General features: G+C 37.6%; 1 protein-coding gene across 12 annotated transcripts in view; it reads right to left on the bottom strand.

The window, feature by feature from the left end:
* UNC80 (unc-80 homolog, NALCN channel complex subunit) overlaps positions 1 to 23,311 on the bottom strand; it is a 233,478-nt gene that overhangs the window by 104,018 nt on the left and 106,149 nt on the right. For 6 of the 12 annotated variants that reach the window (XM_030804163.1, XM_030804170.1, XM_030804171.1 and 3 more), the window contains exons 24-28: positions 18,519 to 18,690; positions 15,548 to 15,681; positions 8,396 to 8,561; positions 2,326 to 2,529; positions 299 to 399 (exon numbers count right to left, since the gene is read on the bottom strand). In XM_030804163.1, coding sequence (XP_030660023.1) covers positions 299 to 399; positions 2,326 to 2,529; positions 8,396 to 8,561; positions 15,548 to 15,681; positions 18,519 to 18,690 — 777 coding nt within the window. The remainder of the gene's footprint in view (positions 1 to 298; positions 400 to 2,325; positions 2,530 to 8,395; positions 8,562 to 15,547; positions 15,682 to 18,518; positions 18,691 to 23,311) is intronic. The other 6 variants (XM_030804167.1, XM_030804169.1, XM_030804168.1 and 3 more) reach the window with 3 other exon arrangements.

The following is a 23,311-nucleotide window of genomic DNA, read 5'->3' as shown; positions in this document are numbered from 1 at the left end:
TGTCACTCAGCTTATCTTGACCACCAACCTGGCCTCATGATTTTCCCTGACTTATGGTGACCCACAAGCCAGCCATAACAAAAGAAAACTTGGACTTAGTTAAGCTTAAGATGAGTACAATCCAGCAGAATACCAATCCTAGAGAGTGTTGAGATATTTAGGTAAAACATAAGCCCGTGCTTTCTCCTGGAGGCTAGATTGATTGATGATTTAGTATAATCTCTTGTCCTTCCTCCTCGGATCTTCCCCAGTGCCAAAAGAAATTGATCTCAGGGCTCTTTCTGAGATTCCTACTTACATGAAGCCACGACATGTTTCTGTGGTAATTCTCCTCTGCGCCGGCATTACTCATTCCCTCTGGCTCAATGCTGGGCTCGCTTGCACTCCAAGGACTCCCTTCTTCAAAAGAAAAATACCAAGAAAGGTTTCAGTGTTCGGTCTCCCTGGAGAGCATGTTGGTATGGTATAGTTGTCCATGCTTCTGAATCCTAGGGCAGACTACCATGGCCCAGTGGGTTACAGGGCATAGCATTGACTTTGTTGGAGGAATATTAACAGGAGCTGTTCCCTTCACCACCAGCTGAACTGGCAATTTCAAAGACATTTATGATCTCTGTTATGGTGGCTTCCATTTTGAGAGATGGGAGCAGAGGAAAAAAAAACAGAGTCAAGTCCTTGAATTGCTGAGATGAGCCAGTTATTGATTGAGTGCGCCCAAATCCATTCCAGACTGACCAGACCTTGCAGGTGTATTTAAGGAGGGACAGCAACTAACCTGCCTCACAGTGACTGCTGCCTCCACTGTTCTGTGACTGCGGCTAGTGCTATTGCTCTAGCCACCAGGCTTTGCTACCAGAGCTATTTCAAAGATAGCCAGGTACCTCTGAAAAACTAAGGAAATTTGGAAGCAATTATGTCCAACTGTGGACAGCCCTTGTGTCCAAACTCCTCTCTGTGGGAAAGTATAAAGGAAATCTCTCTCAAGAATTCCCTATTTGGTAGACTATACAACAAAGCTTTCCCCTCAAATCTAAAAACTTTTATGGATCTTTTTAATGACAAAACAATGTCTTCAACCTGGCTATTTTGACTCAATTGGTCAGGATAAATCGATCAATTTAAATAATTAATTGCAATAATTTTTCCCCAAATTAACTGGTGATAATGCTCTAGCTTCAGACTTGTAACAAAAGAAGTCATATATACTTTAAAAAAAAGTCTCCTTAAGAAATAAGCTGAATCTTAAGTAATGCATAAATCAGCTATTTTCAAAGGCGAGAGTGGGTGGATACAGAAGCATTTTCTATTTTAAACCTTCTTTGATTAAATATACTCAGCTTTTATTTCAGCAGACTTGATCGATAATTTATCCACACTTCTTGCTGACTTTTGAAACTACTTACCTAGTAAGGAGAGCTTTCTATTTTGCATTGCATACAGAGACTGAATGGCAAAGTGAATGTGCTTCAACTTTTACCTAATATTTAATGTTAGGCAGCTGGTGAGTTCTATTTTCACGCCTACTTAATCTTTTGCTTGTCTATTAAGATACTAATTAGGGCCCATATTTTGGTATTTGGAATCTCTTTAGAGCCTACAATGACAATCTATAACTCTCATGCTTTGACTGTACACTGATTTCATTCTCAGGTATTTAACACATTGTATGGTCATCTTCTAATTTATCTTTAGAGCATCCTTGCACTGTAGGCAAGAACTATTCTCACTGTGTAGTCAGAGAAAACAAATCCCTGAGAAGCTAAATGACTTGTTGAAGATCACTCATTGTCAGGTCTACTCAATCTTTATCTCTGAGATTTTGTTTGTTCATACTGTTAGAGACTTTAAAATATAGAGAATCTTTAGGTAGTCCTCCCCAAGGGAATTACATTTGACATTGAATGTTCTGATCAAAAGAATGAATACACAAACATCTGAATTTCAAAGACTGTCCTTGTCATTAAAGTGTTTTCTTTCCCTAATGAATACTGTACATCCTTGCTGCTCAAAGTGTCATCCTTGAATCAGCAGCATCGGCTCCACCAGGAAGCTTGTTAAACATGTAGAATCTCAGATCCCCACCCCAGATCTGCTGAATCAGAATCTGCATTTTAACAAGCCTCTCCAGTGACCCATATGCACATCAAGGCTTGAGCTGCCTTGCTCTATCAAGGGTAGTATGGTTTTCAGACTGAACAGGTTGTCTACCCTATGGCTCTGCCCTCCATCTATTTATGTTTAAGAAAATGGACTTCAGCTCTTTCGGGACTTGGGCCCTGTCTTCCTACCCCCCACGTCCCTGCACACCCCACTCCTCTATGTTACCTAGGTCAGTGACAGTGTCCCTGCTCTGGGACAGCTGCAGCTCCTCAGCCTCAGACTCTGAGTCCTGCCGTGATAACTTGCTGCTCTTTAAGCTGCCGACCCGGCGAATGCTGGACAAGGAACCCCCCTTCTTCACCTGGAAACTGCGGGTTCCTTTAATCTGGAGCAGGCGAGAACCTCCTATCCTGATCTTCCTGCTGGGAACTGTATTAAAAGAATAAAATAGGGCTTTTTCCCCCCTAGTGTTCCCCAGCCAGTGTTATATCCATTTCTCCCCAACTTGTCCCTGATCAGCCTCCTCTGCTGGCCTGGATGAGCACTCTGGACAAGGAGCTTCTCCCAAGCCCCTAGTCCTGCAGTAACCACCAGGAAGGGCTGGTGCAGCTTCTTTCTTGGACACAAAGCTCATCGGAACTGGGAACAACCTGCTCTCTTTCTAGCCCAGGTTTCACAAACATGAGTGTGCCTTTGGGGCAGCATCAACTAGTACTATTAGTACACTTGTATCACGGGATTCCTTGATTCAAGAGAACCACAAACCATTTGTTTTTGCTTTCCTTTCGAAATGGGACTTACAGACTTCTGTAAGCTGTCACGTAAACCCCTTCATTTTGGAATACCTCATTCAGAAATAAGAACCAAAGGTGCTTCTCTCTCTAATAGTCGGCAGTGGCTTCCACTCTGTCCCTCAGAAAAGGCACTAAACAATCTGTTTTCACTGGGGTGCTTTGGGTGAGCACGAGTGTGAAATGGCTCCATTTTCAATGCACTTAATGACTTCATACTACCCTCCTCTCAGTCAAAAGGCTGGGTGAGATATGATTCCAAATGGTGCAACTCCCTCTGAGCCAAACTTATTACAGTCTATGCATACCAAGAAGAATATGCATTATTCATCTTTAGTGTTCTGGAAGAAATAGTAATCAGTGAGGAAAATAAAAGAGTAAAAGAAATGCATTTAAACTTGAACCTATCTTTCTTTAAATCAGCAGCATCCTTATTTTCCATAGTCATATCCACACCTCCTTCCTTTTCAAGATAAGGTGTTTTCACACATTGATTTTATAAGGGTGGGATAAAGTAAGTTTTCAGGGTTTAAAGTCCATTACCAGGAAGGGGCCAATTTTATAAGCTTACCTTCTTAAGACATGAACAAAATTTCTTACCAATTGTTTAAGGCACAGTTATTAATATTTAAAATTCCCAATCAGAAAGTTTGCATGTTAGTTTCAGGTTTCTCATTCATGAGAGAGTTAATATGTGACTGTGATAGAACTTGTATAACTAAAACGTTAGCTAAATGTATACTTTTAATGCCCTTTAAAGGAGGTCAGAAGAATTCCTGCTGAATAATGTGAAAGTTCTGATTTACTGTTGTGATGGAGAAAGACTAAAATTATCACCATGCAGCTGGTAAAGGCCCCATGGCGCTCCCTGAACACATCTGAGTAGAATTTCACATCTGGATGGAATTTCTTGCAGCACAGTTAGACAAATCCCACAAAGACTATGAACCATAAAGCTGCATTTTAATTATAGCATAAAACTCACAAACTATACTTTTCAATATTATTTTTATGTTTAATTGAGACTTTATCATCTATCTGAAATACGTTTGAAAGCGAAAATAATTAAAATTTTGTAATGACTACGAGTGCAATTTCATGTCTAAGTGGATTCGGAAGTACAGAAAATATTAAACAGATAATTCTTAGATTTTTACAGGGGCACACACTAATATTCTTTGCCCAATTTTATGACACTTTTTGGCCTACAGATGCAGCAAAATAAACTGAAATTAATGTAATCAGAAAGAAATTTAATTTTGAGAGCTTGTTCCACCAAAAATGATAGTTGGAGATATCCTATAGCACTGAAAAATTACAGTAGAATTATGGCATTGGTTATTTACAAGGGGCACAGCAGTTAGAATTTATATTTGATTATACATAAAAAACATCAGTTGACATTGTGCAGCATTGAATTTTAGCCTTTATCTCCATGACAACAAGAACTAGTACAAAAGTGAAACAAATCCATCTAAATTGGATAAAACATTTTTGGCCTTGTCTCTCACCTCACATTGTATCAATTAGCAAGTCCTGCTGGCTGTACATTTCAAAATATCATAGGATTTTGACAGCTCCATCCCCTTTTCCCTGGACTAATGTAACTACATAACTGCTTCAGCTTTCCCTCTACTCCCATAGATTGAGTCATCTTTTAAATGCATAAATCATAACTACACACCTTATATCACATTTCTGGTAAAACCTACCAAAAACTCTAATGCACTTAGAATTAAATTTCTAACCACATCTACCAGACCCTGTTTGCCTTTTGCATACATTTCCAACCCATCTCCTACTATTCTAAATAATTATTTCACTTGAATTTTTCCTGGTAGAATCTGAATTGTCCTCAGGGTGTTTATTTCAAGAACTGGCATCTTCAGGTTTTATAAAACCAAATGATATAAAATTTTAAAAACTGTAATTAGCAGTGTCTCTATTGTCTTCATTTTCATATTGGCTTTCGTAGCTGACAGCTTGTCAAATGGATTAAGGAATATTTAGGAATCTTTGGGAAGATTTTTGTCAACTGATTAAGGACATTTTATGGATATATTTTCATTTAACTTATAGCTCCAGTTTTCCATTCTTTGTTTATTAAACAACTTTCATATATTAACATAACCATTCAATGAGTAGAAAAAATATTCAGCATTTGAGTGTTGAAATATTAAAGCCAATTTACATAAATAATAATCATCAAATTAAAGTTCTTAAAGTTAATCAGATATTTTATTTTATAAAATGGTGTAAATTTTACTCTGCTGAAGTTTAATTGTGTAATATTAGGAATTATCTACTATCTTATATATAATTAGCATAATAACTTTGAATGAGGAAAGAAAAGACTGCCTTCTAAATTAAAATCTCTTTGGGATATGTTTAAAAGAGGGAAGCTTCTCATCATATGCAGTATAATTTTCTGAAGTAAGTAATATTTGAAAAAATATTCATTTGATCTTCATACTCAAAAATTGCTCAAGACTTGACTTATCCTTCCTGCAACATGGCCTCTTTTGGCCATAAATTCAATAGAATATGATATATGATTATCTGTATTTTAAAAATGTTGTGAAAACATTTTGATCTTGAACTGTTCAAACTTTTCCCAATGTATATCTATTCTCTTTTAAATACTGGGGTTTTCTCTATACAGGGCTATTCCTTCTAAGAATCATTCATTCGTTGTTATGCAAAATTTATTGAGTCATTGTCTATAGGATGCTAGAAAATGCTTCAACACATAAAATCATTTTTGACTCTTCTAGCAAATGTGCAGATGTTCTTTTAATTGAAATTCATTGGAAAAACATGGAAGGGCAATGGAATTTTAAAAATGGCAAAATCAAATAGTGAAGTTGGCAGTTTAAAGGAGGCTCTAGAGGGCAACTTAAAACTCTGCAATCTTTAGTTCATAGTTAGGATTTTCTATGTAGGTTCTAATCTAGATACTTATTATGTATATTTAAAAACCCAAGAATAGCTATTTATTGTGTACCTACAATTCACCAGGTATTAAGTTTACACTTCACTTGCATTGTCTTATTAAAAGTTTTCAACATCACAATGCAGTAGGTGTTAACTCAGTTTTACAGAAAAGAGAACTGTGGCTTAGAAGGTAAATAACTTGGACAAGGCCACATAGTGAGTTACTATATTTCACCCATTTTAAGATGCACAACTTGTTCACATTTTAACGTATCTGGAAATTGGTATTTGTCATGAAGAGATGACATCTTATGATCACTTGCGCCAGGTAGCAGTTGTGACACCTTTGTTATTACTTGTCTGTGTGAAAATGTAAAGCACCAGCAAAAAGTTAAACAGAATGAGTGACGGGATCTTTTAACCCTAAGGAACCAAGTGATAGTGAGGGGTAGGTGGGTGGGTGAGGTGGGTAAGTCAGATGTGCTTAGCAACATTCCTGAAGAGGGACTAAAGGTGGGCTAAATTCATATGGGTGCAAGTTGGCTTCAGTAATTAGCACAAAAAACTTCACTACTTTTATGAATCCATTTAAGAAATGATGCATCACTAACATTGTGATGGCACAGAGGACATTATCACACATAGAAACATAGACATTAGATAACTGTGAGTTGAAAAGTAATTAAGACATTTAAACTCTGAGTTGAAGATGGTTTATAAAAACCTTAACCAGTTTATTTTATTTATATATATATAGGATTGCACAAGAATGATATATAATAATAATAACAGTAAACTACTTCTATTAGGTGTGAATGTCCTTTTTCAATAAGAATAGAAGACAAGCAGCTGGGCACGGTGGCTCACACCTGTAATCCCAACACTTTGGGAGGCCGAGGCGAGTGGATCACCTGAGGTCAGGAGTTTGAGAACAACCTGGCTAACATGGTGAAACCTCATCTCTACTAACAATACAAAAATTAAGAAAATGTGGCACATATACACCATGGAATACTATGCAGCCATAAGAAAGGATGAGTTCATGTCCTTTGCAGGGACATGGATGAAGCTGGAAACCATCATTCTCAGCAAACTAACACAGGAACAGAAAACAAACACCACATGTCCTCACTCGTAAGTGGGAGTTGAGCAATGAGAAACATGAACATAGGGAGGCGAACATCACTCACCGGGGCCTGTCTGTGGGTGGTGGGCTAGGGGAGTGATTGCATTAGGAGAAATACCTAATGTAGATGACAGGTTGATGGGTGCAGCAAACCACCACAGCACGTCTATACCTATGTAACAAACATGTACTTTCTGCACATGTATCCCAGAGCTTAAAGTATAAAAAAAAATAAAAATAAAAAGACCTAGGGACAGAGGGACAGAAGCATGCATGACCAAATTAGGCCAAGGTGTGTATATGCATACAAGTGGGTGAATTTAAATTAATTATAATGGAAATGATATGTACAGATGGAAAATACTGAACTATTTTTAAAATATCACTGTCTAGAAAACATCCTTAGCCAGGCCAAAAGAAATTCTGTAAACGCTATAACACTTTTATCTTTCATAAATAACATGGTTCCATAAATAACTTTTCTAGGTCATTCTTATCCATTGAAAAAATTACAAGCAACCTGTAGGCTGAGTATATTACTTGAAGACTCATAAAGTAGACTCCCATTTAAAAAATCAAATATAAAACCTTCACACCTGGTTAATATCTGGTCTATTGCATGGTTATGGAACTTGTTTAATGTGCATTTAGCAATGCAGAAAGACTGTAGCTGTTCTTTCTCTCTTCATAGTTTCATAAAAATGATTAAATAAGCCGAGTGCTTTATTAATTGATGAGATTAGCCCTATGAGTGTTTAGCAGAGGTGTAGTTTTTAAAACGAGATTCTATTTACCAAATTAGTTTCACATTAAGTAATGGTCCGCAAGAATTTGGTACGAATGGATGCCATTGATGTTAAGATAATTGAGAAATATAATATTTTTTTCTCATTTTATTATGTTTTACATTTTAATAAAAGCATATTAAGAAAAGAAAGAAATACAAAAATTAGCCGGGCATCGTGGCAGGTGCCTGTAATCCCAGCTACTCGGGAGGCTGAGGCAGGAGAATCACTGGAACCTGGGAGGCGGAAGTTGCAGTGGGCCGAGATTGCGCCACTGCACTCCAGCCTGGGAGACAGACTGAGACTCTGTCTCACAAAAAAGCAACAAACAATAAAAACAATAAAAGACAAGCTAAGTGATAAGAGAGTATTATGTAAAAGTTCAATTGGGAGTATTTTTCTTTTCTTATTGGTAAATAAAATAATGGTTCATCTTATAGCTTTAATGGAATATGGAGAGTTTCTGAGCTGGAATTGGAAGACAGGCCTCTCTGACTGCAGAGACCAACGTCTAACAAGCATGATTTTCCATCATAAAGTCTACACAGTCGGTATTGTAGGAAGTCAACAATTTGGGTACACAATTTTGTAGTTTAGACCCCAGTGCAAATATCTTATAAGAAACCCTGAAACATGAAGGAACCTTTGTGTTTCCATACCTTTCTTCTCCTCGACTCCTGCATCTGATTTGAGAGTGTGGCTGCTGCTGTGGAGAGAATCTTTTGAGTCTTCATTTTCGTCCAGTACCCCAGCAAAGCTGATCTTCCTCTCATATCTGTGCCGGTCCAACTCGGGATCCAAACGAAGTCTGCAGCTCTCCAAGTCCTAAAACGCCAGTGAGGAGCACATGAGTGCCGGCATCTCCCCAGCACTGCATTGGTCTCGCGCCAAGTCTCCCTCCATTTTGAATTATACACAACTGCGTTTAAACAGCCAGGTTCCTTTATCTGACGCTAATTTTAGATTGTGACCATGCAAAGCTATTCTTGACTTAAATAAATAAAATCTTTCCTAATTCATAGTATTTTTCCCCTTTTCCTCACATGCTTTACCTTCCAAAAGCATAGGCCTTGATCCAAATCCACAACTATCTTCCTTACCTTCTAACTCTTTGTCCAGTTTTGGCTGCATCTTTGGCCTTTATCTCTTATTTAAAAATCATGCATCAAGCATGGATGCGTTAGGTACTGAAGGATAAATAAGGAATTTTTTTTATCTCTAAAGGAGCTCAGAATCCCAAGATAGAAACTGAGAAGGCAAACAAGTGATAAATTTTAAGGCTGAGAGTAAGGAGCTCGGAAATCAGACTTGGAACTGTGCTCAACAGAATAACAGTCCCCTAAAGATGCCCTAATCCCTGGGACCTGTGAATATGTTGCCTTACATGGCAACAAGGATTTTGTAGATGTGATTAAGGCTAAGGACCCTAAGATTGGGATATTATTCTGGGCTAGCTAAATGGGCCAATCACAAATCCTTAAAAGTGGAGAGCCTTTCCAGGCTGTAGTCAGAGGAAGCTGTGGCTATGAAAGAAAGAGAGAGATGCGATGTTTCTAGCTATAAAGATGGAGGGGCCGGGCGTGGTGGCTCACACCTGTAATCCCAGCACTTTGGGAGGCTGAGGCGGGCAGAACACCTGAAGTCGGCAGTTTGAGACCAGCCTGATCAACATGGAGAAAAAACCCCGTCTGTACTAAAAATACAAAATTAGCCGGGCGAGGTGGCACATGCCTGTAATCCTAGCTACTCGCGAGGCTGAGGCGGGAGAATTGCATGAACCTGGGAGATGGAGGTTGTGGTGAGCCGAGATTTCACCATTGCACTCCAGCCTGGGCAACAAGAGGGAAACTCTGTCATAAAAAAACAAAAAATAATAATAAAAAAAAAGATGAAGGAAAGGGCTATGAGCCAAGAAATGTGGGTGGCCTCTAGATGATGAATAAAGGGTTAGGAAACAGATTCTTTCCTAGAGCCCTAGGAATGTATGCAGCCTTGCCAATGCCTTGATTTTAGCCCAGCAATACCTGCCTTGGATTTCTGACCTCCAGAACTGTAAGATATGTTTGTGCTGATATAAACAGCTAAATTTCTGGTAGTTTGTTACAGCAGAAATATAAAATGAATAAACAGTTGATGTTTGAGTTAAGTCTTGAGGATTAAGTAAAGATAGTTTGGCAAACAAGTCGGGAAAGGCAGTTCAGCCTTAAGAAACCTCATGCATGAAGGCCAGAGGCTCAACGCAGTATCACACATTGGGGGAATTTCTTACTCCCTTCTAAGAGGATTTGAGTATGACAGGAGTTCCATCACCATCTGAGGCTGAACAAAATGATCTCATATAATAAAGTAAGCCTTGAGGAGAGTAATTACTTAATAGAAGTTTGGTCTCTGAGGCCCCAAACTGAGAATTTGACTTGTTCTGTGAATAGAGATTTGTTTATCCTAAAGATCATATTTATTCTTTTTTATTTTTAATTTTTTAATTTTTAAATTTTTTTGTAGATATGGGGTCTTGCTATGTTGTCCAGGCTAGTCTCAAACTCTGGACCTCAAGTGATCCTCCCACCTCAGCCTCCCAAAGTGTTGGGATTGCAGGCATGAGCCACTGTGCCTGGTCAAGATCATATGTAATTATTAACTTATAAAGTACTTTTGGAGGACCTAAAAATATATATAAAATTCTAATTTTATTTTTATACTGTATTTTTCTAATTATGACATAATAAACACTTAGATTCAAATAAATATAAAAAATAAAAATATTTTGTAAACCCAGTTTGTACCAAGATTAAAATCTTACGCTTTTGATTGTCATCAATAAGATAAAATTTTAGGCTGGGCACGGTGGCTCACACCTGTAATCCCAGCAGTTTGAGAGGCCAAGGCAGGCAGATCATGAGGCCAGGAGTTCGAGACCAGCCTGGCCAATATGGTGAAACCCCATCCCTACTAAAAATACAAAAATTAGCTGGACGTGATGGCAGGTGCCTGTAGTCCCAGCTACCCAGGAGGTTGAGGCAGGAGAATCAGGAGAATCACTTGAAACTGGAAGGTGGAGGTTGCAGTGAGCCAAGATCACACCACTGCACTCCAGCCTGGGCAACAAGAGTGAAACTCAATCTCAAAAAAAAAAAAAAAAGATAACATTTTAGACACTACATTTTGTTTCTTGTCCTTTTGGCTTAAGAACAGAAGTTACATTTTGACTCAGAAAATTATATCACACCTAGAAAAATATAGGAACTACATGGAATCTATTTTACCATCATCAAGAATATTCTATAAATATAATTGCTTCCCTGAAATTAATCCCTTTTAGAAAAAAAAATAACCTAATCTACCTTCCATTGTGTAGCCAAATCTAATGAGGGAAATTTCTTAGTTGGGATAAGAAGCAATCATATAATAATTCTGATTCACAAAAGTAGTTCTCCCTTCCAATTTCTTCTTTTATCTGCTTGTCCAAATCCTACCTAGTCTTTCAAAGCTACATTCAAATATGACCTCTTCCAAGAAGGTTCATCATATTTCCCCTCCCTATTCAGCCCCTTCTTTGGCTAGCCATGGCTCTCTGCTACTTTCTCAGAGACGCTCTTACATTTTGCCTCAGAAAGTAAATTTTTGTATGTTGGTTCTCCTGTTACTATATAGTTATCCCTGTATCACCTTCATCCCCATCCCTGCAACCATCACACCACCTTGCTCATACTTTATTCTCAATAAATATTCATTAGTTTTGTCTTGGTAGCTATGAATTGTATTTTGCTTCTGATTTTTTTAACTTTAGAAACCTTTGAAATCCAGTGTTTTTTTTTGTTTTCTTTTTCTAAAAAAATTAATTTAATTTAATTTTAAGTTCCAGGATACATGTGCAGGATGTGCAGGTTTGTTACATAGGTAAACGTGGGCCATGGTGGTCTGCTGCACCTGTCAACCCATCACTGAAGTGTTGAGCCTTGCATGCATTAGCTATTTATTCCGATGCTCTCCCAACCCCCACCCCCACACCACCAGACCCCAGTGTGTGTTGTTCCCCTCCCTATTTCCATGTATTCTCATTGTTCTGCTCCCACTTATAAGTGAGAACATGCGGTGTTTGGTTTTCTGTTCCTTCGTTAGTTTGCTGCGGATAATAGCTTCCAGATCCATCCATGTCCCTGCAAAGGAGATAATCTCATTCCTTTTTATGGCTGCATGGTATTCCATGGTGTATATGTACCACATTTTCTTTATCCAGTCTATTATTGATGGGTATTTGGGTTGATTCCATGTCTTTGCTACTGTGAATAGTGTTGCAATGAACATACACATGTATGTATTTTTATAATAAAATCTTTTGTCTTTAACCCATCTTGAGTTAATTTTTGTATAAGGTGTAAGGGAAGCATCCTGTTTCAATTTTCTGCATATGGCTAAGCCAGTTTCAGCAGTACATTTTTTATAACCTGATTTGTTAAATTCCATTGGCATGGTTGTTACAGCCTCTAGCACAATATTGCACAAAAGGATCCAATATGCTGTTTTCTGTGAAAAACGAATGTAGACATACAGAGACCTCCTTACCACCTTCTTCTTTATTATTATAGACTCATCTATGCATTTGATGGGAATTACTGTTTTAATTACATGTTGCTTAGTCATCATCGATTGGTCTCACTAATTCAACTGGGAAACATTTTAGTAGATCAGCAGTTTTATAAACAAAATTTCGTTTAAAAAATATTCCTTTGTTATTCTCAAGTTTAGAAGATAATAGTTAGAAAAAAATTGCTTATGCTGTTTTAGACTATAAATCTTATAAAAATGTTGCCTTTTCCTTTGTTTAAACATAATTTAATTGCATGGTTTACAAAATGCTACCACAAGTTGTTTCTTTGTGGGGGACGGGGGGAAGCACACTAATTAAGTTACATTTAAGGATCTATCTGGGGAAAAAAACGTCACTTTGGCTGTATTTACGCTTACTCTGTGGATTTACTGTTTAGTGCCATTTCTTAAAAAACTATGTAGCCTTAAAAAAGAAGGAAATTCTGACATATATGGCAACATGGATGAACTTTGAAGACATTATCCTAAGTGAAATAACACAGTCACAGAAAGACAAATACTGCATGATTCCACTTACATGAGTAACTATGTAAAATAGTCAAATTTATAGAATCAGAGTGGGGGCCGGGTGCGGTGGCTCACGCCTATAATCCCAGCACTTTGGGATGCCAAGGCAGGCAGATCATGAGGTCAGGAGATCAAGACCATCCTGGCTAACATGGTGAAACCTTGTCTCTACTAAAAAAAATACAAAAAAATTAGCCGAGCATGGTGGTGGACGCCTGTAGTCCCAGCTACTTGGGAGGCTGAGGCAGGAGAATGGCGTGAACCTGGGAGTCGGAGCTTACAGTGAGCTGAGATCATGCCACTGCACTCCAGCCTGGGCGACAGAGCGAGACTCCATCTCAAAAAAAAAAAAAAAGAGTGGAATGGTTGTTGCCAGGGACTTGGTGGGAGGGCACAATGGGGGAATTACTTAATAGAAAGGCATAAAATTTCAGTCAAGGAAGATGCTCTATAGATGTGCTGTTCAACATTATATCTACAGTCAACAATAACATATTATACACTTAAAAATTCATTAAGAGGAGAAATCCAATGGTAGGGGCTCTTACCACAACTTAAAAATAGAAAACAATTTCAAGAATTTCTGTGTTGGTAAAACATTTCAGTAAGTTAGAATGTGACTTGAGTTTTCTTTACTATCAACTAGAGTAAGATAACTGAACTGTAAGAAAAAGCTTCTTTCCCTCTTTATGTTATAAAGGCCACATCTCGACACAATACACAAACGTACACGTTAACAATGAAAATCCTAGTGTAATGAATAAAAGATTTCAGAGGCCCAATCAAAGGTGACATAAAGTAAAAACTTTCCTCTTGCTAACTGACTAACTGCAGGTTAGTCAAATTATATTAATCAAATTTAGAACATTTGATTGATCTTTTAAAAATAAATATGTTACAATAATAAGGACCATTAAACTCCAGTTTTATAGAATTGATAGGGAAAATGAAAATAACCTACTCAAACTTTAGGATTCTTATTTTTTTTTATTACAGTGGATCAAAATGGTGACCAATAACAATCTGAAAACTTAAAAGTAGATGTACTTTGTGCTTTTATGAAGACTTCAACATCATTAGAATGTTGATAGGGATAATACTGATAGAGGCCTACAGATGTGCTGAGTGGTGGCCTTGATTTGATTTTATAGAGTAGTCTCAATATAATAGTGAAAGTGACAATTCAGAAAATTAAAGATTCAGGTTATTATGAAATTATATAAGGGCAGTAGAAGAAACTTCTCTTTTCAATATCCAAATGGTAGTGTCACAGTCCAAATGTGCGTGTTTCTCTTGAGAGCAGACAGTTTACTCATAAATATTTCTAACTTGAAAATATCAACTTTATGTTCTAGAGTGTGAGGCAATGGTCTTCCTAGAACTCTGGAAAACCAGAGGCAGAGGTGCCATGCAGTGACACGAGAGCCCCCATCCTTTCACTCCTCTCCCCACCCCGCCTGGCCTTGCTTGGGACATGGCCTTGCTCATGCCGAGTTTGGTTTAAAAAGGAGGAAAGGTGGCCGGGTGCGGTGGCTCACGCCTGTAATCCCAGCACTTTGGGAGGCCGAGGCAGGCAGATCACGAGGTCAGGAGATCGAGACCATCCTGGATAACAACGGTGAAACCCCGTCTCTAGTGAAAAAACAAAAAATTAGCCGGGTGCGGTGGCACATGCCTGTAGTCCCAGCTACTCGGGAGGCTGAGGCAGGAGAATGGTGTGAACCCAGGAGGCGGAGCTTGCAGTGAGCCGAGATCATGCCACTGCACTCCAGACTGGGCAACAGAGCAAGACTCCGTCTCAAAACAAAAACAAAAACAAAAACAAAAAAACAGAAGGAGAGGTGGTGGATTATGGATTGTAAAATTTGCTTAAATGGAAACACATAGATTGTTTATGTAACTATTGCTCTGGGAGATAGTCTGGTTCCTCAGCTCCAGCTGGATGATGCCTGTGGTAAAAGAATCGCTGGAAACTTGGTGCCCATCAGAGAACTAGGAGTGAAGGAAAATTGCCTCCAAGGTGTTCCCCGTGCCACACACTCTGTGAACGTGCCTGGTTCTTGCGTAGTATTTATATTTATATCATTGGTTAAACAAATCAGGCCCTCATGGTACACCACACAGGAGTGTATATGCATGCATTCGTGTGTGTGTGTGCACGTGCATGCACACACACACGCATGGTCTTATTTCTGTCTATCCATAATCTATAGGAAATACTACAGAAATAATAATGTACATTTGGGGAAGTTTAGACACTAAATACAGGAGTACTTTCAACCATAATTTAAATGAGAACACTCATTAAGAAGCAAATTTCTATACAGATTTATGAGCAGTTGGTATAAAACAATTTGTTGGTGAGTTCTGGAAAACATTAGCCATAAAACGCCTCATATTTTCAGAGTAAAGGAAGCTAAAGGCTCCTAGATATTCCCAGCATAATTGATAGTGATCAATAAAACACTGTATCCAGTAGGACAACCTTCACTGATTTCTAGATCGACTTTGGAGTTATTATTTGTAACAAGGAAAAGAGCATTTCTTTTTATCTTTCAAAATCCCTTGGTTGAATTTTTAAAATTATGTGATATACTAGCCATTGAACATTTAAGAAAACTGTGAATCTTGGAAACCCAGACACACGCCTGGCCTCTCCAAGTAACCTGATTATTAACATGCATGCTTTAACTTACCACCAGAGGCTCAGTGCGAGGTCTGGGAAGGCAAGAAAAGGTCTCTCGCAGGAAGGTGGTAATCTCCAGAAGAAGCTGACATGCTGCCATCTTCAAGGCAAAGGGGCAACCGCATTTAGAGGGGTTCACAGTACCTATGAAATGAAAGTGTTCTTTCATAAGGAGACAAATCAACAAAAAATACAGAAACGCATAGTTTGATGGACATAGCTACACATGTGTAAAATCAAACTGCACATGAGAATGTTACCTATATAGGTCCAACATCCAATTACATATGAGGACTTTATCTATATCTATGTAAGTTCAATTTACCTATTCCCTTTAGCATGATTTATGCACTACCATAAGCATCTCTCTTCCTCCATTTTGCAAATTCTACAGAGTGCTTCAGTATTAAAATATTGAACAAGCAGAACTAAATTATTTTCCTTAAAGCATCATAGAGTAACAAAATGCAGCTCCAACTAAACTAGAATACCTTTTAATGAAAATAGAAATGGGAAGTAATCTCGCAAGATTTCTATGCTGCTATTCAATCAGATTTAGACTATGTATATGGCAGTGAACTAGATTGGGAGCTACAAAAATTCGGTCAGTTCATTTTATGAGGGATATCTGTCTTGCTGTTTTGAAGGCACTGAAGTTGTTTCAGCTCTAGTCCAAATGTGTTTCTGCAACACAGACAAGACATACTTACTGGATCACATATATCATAATTTGTGCAAGCTAGCCTGACAAATTAAGGCATAGCTATACTAGAAATGTACAAATACTCTCTTTTGCTTTGCAGAATATTGACCTTTGAATTAGTAAGGAGTTGTATCCACTAGAAGCCAACTAATAGATTTTGCTCTAAAGACAGATAATGACCACGGTAACACCATAGTGATTTTTTTAAATTCTCAGAATTAGTTCTCAGATATGTGTCATCACAACTGATGACACAGGATGATGCAGAAATATATTGATTATTTAAGTGTTTAGAAAAAATCAAAGCCATGTAGAATTCTTTCTCTTATAAAAGAAAGGAAATGGTTATCCATTTTAAATGAATCAAGTCATCAAGCAATCACAGTATCATTACATATGAACAGTCCTAAAAATATCTCTAAAATGTTTCCTGGGTGTTAGGCTTTCTTAATTGAATAGAATACATACTTCATGATTTCATTTGAAAATAGGTGGAGATTATGGTCTTTCTGTAGATATTTAAGCTATTGTTTTCTCAGGAAAACCATTTTCCCTCCCAAGTTAATTTGTTGCTGGGGACTTTGCCTCTTATCAAGAATGGAAAAGACAAGCTTCTGCAGAATTTCCAGCCCGAAAGTTGCTTGTACCATAATTAGCTTTTAAATGCAAGATGAGCTGTGTATTGACTTGAAAGTGGAACAAAAAATCAGACATATCAATCTTATATATGTCTTATAGGGGCTATTTGACTAAATATTGTGTGGATATGCAACACTTTTTAAAAAATAATTGAACACTAGACATTCGGTATAGACTTTTGGGTCTGTCGTTTCACTCCTAAGGTTATCATCCAGGCTTTTCTTACCAGTCCTGCAGACAATGAGCTTAGTCTTAGTCTAGGCTCTTTCATGGCTATCATATTAAATATCCTGTTATAATAAACAAGGATTGAGTTCTAACTGGTCTCAACAAAAAACTAATATTCTAGGCATAACATATTGGTAAATGACACTTACGCAGTCTAATGGAGATTCAAGTTGTTTTGGCCTAGGAGGATGCATGCATTTAATGTTGCTTCAGCTTCTCTCTGTTCTGAAGGGCGCCTGGAAGTTCCAGGATGGTTTAGAATGCCTTCTGGCTAGTTGGGTCTTATGGTGGGCCTTCCCTAGGTTCCGTGATTGCTGGATAAACCTCATTCTAAGATAGTCTAGGCTACTGTAGATATCTTTGGGGCCAACCTTCATTGTTAGGCTGAAAGACTGACATAATAATTTGGTGTTTTGTCAATGGATATGTCAAGAAGATTTGCTCTGATTTGATAAAGTCTTAGAAGGGGCAACATGATTAAAAAATGCAAAAAAAAAAAAACTTTGGAAGGAACGTGGAAAGGAAGATCATAAGAGTTTTCTTTGATTCTTATTTAGTCCTGCCTAATGTTACGCCCCCATCCATTCTTTTACATTTCATGACTGCAACAATGCAGTAGGTCTGAATCACCTAATGAAGGACAACTCTTAACATGTAGTCAGGAAGCTTGAATTTCAAACCACAGGGGAAGGCCAGGAGGAAGAGATCTCACTATGTTCATCATATAAAGATACGAATTCCATAACTATAACTGGAATTTTGTATTCCATAAAAGGCAGTGGTACATATACACAAAAGCTTGTATGGTATAGAACGCATGTATGCATAAAATGATGTTGAAGAAGGATGTAATAGGAATCTTTTTGTCTCTACTTTTCTATGATGAAATTCAATTCTAAATTTAATAAATAGGTACAGTACAGCAGACATTCACAGTTCTAGCAACCTCTGAATATTTTAATATTTCAGTGTCATGTTAAATACTATAATATACTGTTTAAAATTTTCAGTATTTTAGTGATTTGGAAAATATTTCATATTCAATTTTATTTGGTCTGATTTTGTTTCCTGGAGCAATATAAAAAAACACAAAACCTGATAAAATCTCTTCTAGGACAGTAAATTTTCCACAACTACAGTGCCTCAGAGATATTTTCTCAGAGAAGTCTAATACCAATATTTGTTTTGTCAAAGACAAGAAAAGAATAAATGTTCCATCTTGCCTGCAGCTCCTTGCCCCATCTGTCTTCTCTTTCTGGTTCTTGCCTTGTCTCTGTGTGGCTTTATGCACATGCTTTACACCCATGCACAGGGAAAAGGGGAGAAGGAGCAGTGGAAAGACATGGGGAGGTGGTAAGAATATGAAGGAGAAAAGAGAAGTATTAAGTGCTCCTAAAGCAGAGGTTCTTACAAGCAGGGGTTCTTGTAGTAAAGGGAGTCTCCTTACTGTCATCTAAAAAGTCTTCCTCCTCATCCTCCTTTCTAAGTCTCCTCTTGGTCTCTTCATCATAAATGAGACCCAGCAGGTTGGCTGGGCTCTCACTTTCCCCGTGGCACAGCTCATTTAATCGGACGCCAATTGCCTACAATGGGAAGGAAAACAATGAAGCAGCACAAACTAAGTCAAACTCTAAAATAGGCTCTCATATTACATCAGAAATAAGCAACCAATTAATGAGAATTATTTCCAGCATAAGCCTCTTCTGTATGCCACAGTGTTGTTTCCACCATATTTGCCAGTATGGAAACCAGAAATGGAAGAAATGGCTATCCCCAAGGTCATTCAGTCTAAAGACTTGTAAAAACTAGAATGACACCTTTGTATATTTGTACAAAAGATTTTCTGAAAATATTTCCATTTACTCAAAGGTTATTTATTTTATAGATATGATACAAGGGAGTACACAGTTGCTTTTAATGGAGGATTTTGTTGCATTAAAACATCAGGAGGCACAGTTCCTCAGAGTGCTTCTGATTATGCTATTTTTAATGAGAATGTCACTGTCACGCTAATGAGTTTAGGAGTTGGCAAGAATTCTGTTGCTGCAATTTTTTTCTATCTGTCATTATATATGTACTTGTTGGCTTCTTTTATAGACTTTGTTCCTCTTTCCATAATTCTCTATGAATTAGTAAGAAATGCTAACTTTTCTTTTGGTAGAGTACCCAACAACATTAGAAATATAAGTTTTAATAACTCAGCACATGGACAATATTGGTTTTTACACGGTATTCTTAGAACTAACACCCTTGCAATCTGTTATTGAATCATCAGACACTATTGTCTGGTTTATCAAAGGAATTTTCCACAAGAAGAGACAAAAAACACTATCTCTATCTAATTTATTTTATTTCCAATTATATACTGCATGCAACAATAGAAGAGACACAGGCTCAGGAGTGAGAGAGAAAAAGTTAAACAAATCACCGAACTTGGGGTTTGCAGTCTGGATACTCTGCGTTTAAGTAAGAGCAAAATTCCAGCTAACTTTCTTTTTTCTTTCTGTATCATACTTTGCAAATATTTAGAAAAGTTACTAAATTCTCAGCAAGTAAGAAAATATACTTACTACTGAAAACCAACATGCTCATGCTCTCTAAGTGAAGATTATGCTCATACTCTTTAAATGAAAAGACATTTTTGAGGGTCTTAGATATCTGGAAACAAAAAGGTCTCCCTAAACTCTGGAATTAAGTGAGGAGCTAAAAACCAGAAGCAAAAACCATACCAAGGAGAAAGCAGTATGTGGGATTCTAAAATTTTAGCTGCTAACTGGATAAGTTTTAAGCAAACAAAACAAATCATAAAAAGAAAACCACCACCACAACAAAAAGACTTATCCTGGTGCTGCTATTTTGGAGATCCTCTGTTAAGGAGGAGACATACAATTATGAGTCTGGAATGGAGCCAACAAACTAAATAGTGAGACTCAAAGGGGAAAAATATCTACATTGACTATTCCAGGATGTTGTAACTAAGCAACTTAAATTAAGTCCACAGTTTATAAAGCTTAAAGGGCTGCTCAAAAAAATGAACTTGTCTGCTGTAATACTATATGTCTAAATAATAATTTAGATCTCTATGTCTCATCCAAAGCTAGAAAAATGCCTCAGGGCTATGTTTATTCGTCTCTTCCTTCATTCATCAAATATTTATTAAGTGAGGTAATTTGTTAGGTTTTAAACAGAACACAAAGTTGAGTAAGTTGTTATAGTACACTAGTACCTTTGTTTAATGTGCCTTGGTAGATTAGAAGCCCACATAAGAAAGATTACTGTTTGGCAAATAGGAAGTTTAGAGGGGCTAGGAGGTTTGCCCAAGGTCACTCAGCAGGATTCAAACATACGATGTCTGACTGTCTATGTCTGTGTTCTTCCTCTCAATGAGCTTACAGTCTATTGAGGGTGTAATAACATAACAAAACAACTCATTAACTGGCTAAAGAGACTAGAAACACTTTATTGGCTCATAAAATAGATTAAATTCAGCTCAGAGAGGGAGAGGGTCGAGGAGCTGTGGGACTGGGAAACTACATTTTGGGTACAACGTGCCCTACTCGGGTGATGGATGCATTAAAATCTCAGAATTCACTACTATAAAATTAATTCATCTATGTTGTCAAAAACTGCTTGTATCCTAAAAGCCATTGAAATAGAAAAATAAAGAAATAAAGAGAAAATTTAGTTCAGAGGGTCACAGAAAATCTCACAGAAGGTCTCAAAGTTTGTAGACTTTGACAAATTGGTGTTTTGACTGATGGAGATTGGGGAGAATAGACATTCGAGGGGACAGTTCTGAAGGATTTATGCTCATGGAAATGCACTATGTGCTCAGAGACTGACAGAGGGGCCACATAATTGAAGTTCAATTTTGTGAGAGAAATAATGTACAGGAAGGCTGAAAAGGTAGATTTGGATCAGATCCTACAGTTCTTGAAGCTGAACTTCATTTTACATTCTTGAGAAGGATGAAAGGTAGTTTCTGAATGGGAGAGGTAACCCGATCACTTATGCCAGGGACGTTGTACTAGCTACCCAGGAATGCTGAGACAAGCATGGACTCTGCTTTCAAAAATTCATGTCAGAACCGATTATTATTGAACGTACATTAGGAAGAAAGTATTTAAACACATATTCTTTAGGTACATTAGCTCATTTGAGTTCATCACTCATAATCTTGGAATGGTCTGAGCAAAGGTCGTGGAGAGGGCAGTGATGCCAGGCTAAGCAGTTTGGGTTTTATCCTGAGGGAAAAGGAGGGCCACTGAAAGCATTTTAAGTGGTTAAGAAACACACTCTAATTTGCACTGTAGCCTAATCACTCTGAGAGCAGTTTGGAGAATGAATTAGAGGGCGCAAGTCTGGAGGCTGAGAGATGAGGATGAATGTCATGTCATATCTTGGGTGGGCTGGGCTGTAGGAAGATCTTTTCACTGATAGTGTGTAGGATGCATTAAATGAGAGGAGACTGTGAGGAGAAGACCAAATAGGAAAAAAGTTTAATCATCCAGATGATAAGTCATGGGGATCTGACCTAACGGGCTTCAGTGACATGAAAGAGGTGGGATCAATAGGGGAGGAGATTGGGATATGCTCAAAGGTTGGCATCTCAGATGACAGTGGTGTCAATAAGAATAGAAAGCTCAGAAGGGTTGTAGGTGGCAATGTGTTTACTTGAGGAGAAGGGTTTTATTTTGGAAGATTGAGTTCTAGGATATTAAGTGAATGTTTCCAAAGTGCAGCTGGCAATGTAGGTCTGGGATCTGAAAACTGCTATGGTTAGGGAAGTCTGTACTTACGGGTTACAGTTGTAAATATATGAATAAATGTAACCCTGAAGTAAGTTATATAGGAAGAAATTAAGAGAGACCCTGGAGAATATCTGTTTATGAGGAGGGAGGAGACAGAGGACCAGGAAAGGAGACAGAATTAGGCACAGAGATGCAAGGAAACTCTGGAGCATAATGGTTTCAAAAAGACAAAGGACAAAAGACAGAGGTATGTGCAGTTGGCAGTGTCAAATCCTGCAAGAAAGTCAGAAGACATTTGTCCTGAAAACACCTGTTTGTGAAATCTGTTGGTCACAATCTCCCTATAAACCTGAAACTCTCGAATGCGTAGCACTTAATGGTTTTCCTCTCCTGTAGGAAGCCAATGGGATTATCAATTGTGACTGCTGTTTCAGAGAAGCCTCTCAATAAGACCTCCCTTGAATGAGATAGGTAATAAACGGGGGGTTGGAATATCTCTCCACATTAAAGAGATTACTGGTGTCTCTATGTATCTCATGATATGCATTTCATTGACACTGCTTGACTTGTATAAACCCTTGTACTGTTAAAACCAAATATAATTAAATGCAGGATAAGTACAATGGAATCACATAATAACTTAGCTCAATGATTTACAAAAATAGATATTACATAGGAGAAACTGTGTCTTCTCACATATAATGTGCAATCGAAGCCTGAAAAGGGCAGTGCTAAGTCTTGATCATCGACATCAGCATTAATAAAGTGTTCTACTCCAACATATCATACACACACACACACACACACACACACGCGCACACACACACACATATATATACACATACGTGTATCTTTTTAAACAGGATGTCTTTATATAGGAAAGAAAATCCAAAGAACAGCAAATAAAGAAGGAAAAACTGATACACTTATAGAAAGACTACACACATACTGAATACAATTCACGCCTTTTGAATAACTTTGGCACTTTGCAAAAAAGATGTGGGTAAAACTGGAGGAAGAATACCTTAGTTGGTAAGCACATTGGTAGACACATTCAGCTGAATTATTAATGGAAATTATAACAGTTATTCCAAGTAATCTTTAAGAAAAGAGGAATATATGGAACCTCTTTATGTGTGTTTATGTTCAGCTCTGTCTAAAATTAGCAGAAACAACTTGGTCCTCTTGAATTTCTTTTTATTCTTCACCTTTTTTCCTTCTATGGTAAAGAAGTTGTAGTTACTTTAAGGGTCCATTTTGTTAGAATTCCTAAAGAAGTTTCATTCATTCACTTTTAAATTTATTCACTTACTCATATGCATACATACATACGTGTTTATGTGTGTGTGCAATTTCCAAAGGCTTTCAGGCAACTTAAAGGAGCCACATCAACAAAAGAGAAAATTTCATGAAGAAATTAGAAAAAATCATGTCTTACAAAACATAAATTAGA

The sequence above is a fragment of the Nomascus leucogenys genome, chromosome 22a (assembly GCF_006542625.1).
Source record: "Nomascus leucogenys isolate Asia chromosome 22a, Asia_NLE_v1, whole genome shotgun sequence".
NCBI classification, from domain to species: Eukaryota; Metazoa; Chordata; class Mammalia; order Primates; family Hylobatidae; genus Nomascus; species Nomascus leucogenys.
This window is presented reverse-complemented; position numbering and strand designations above follow the sequence as displayed.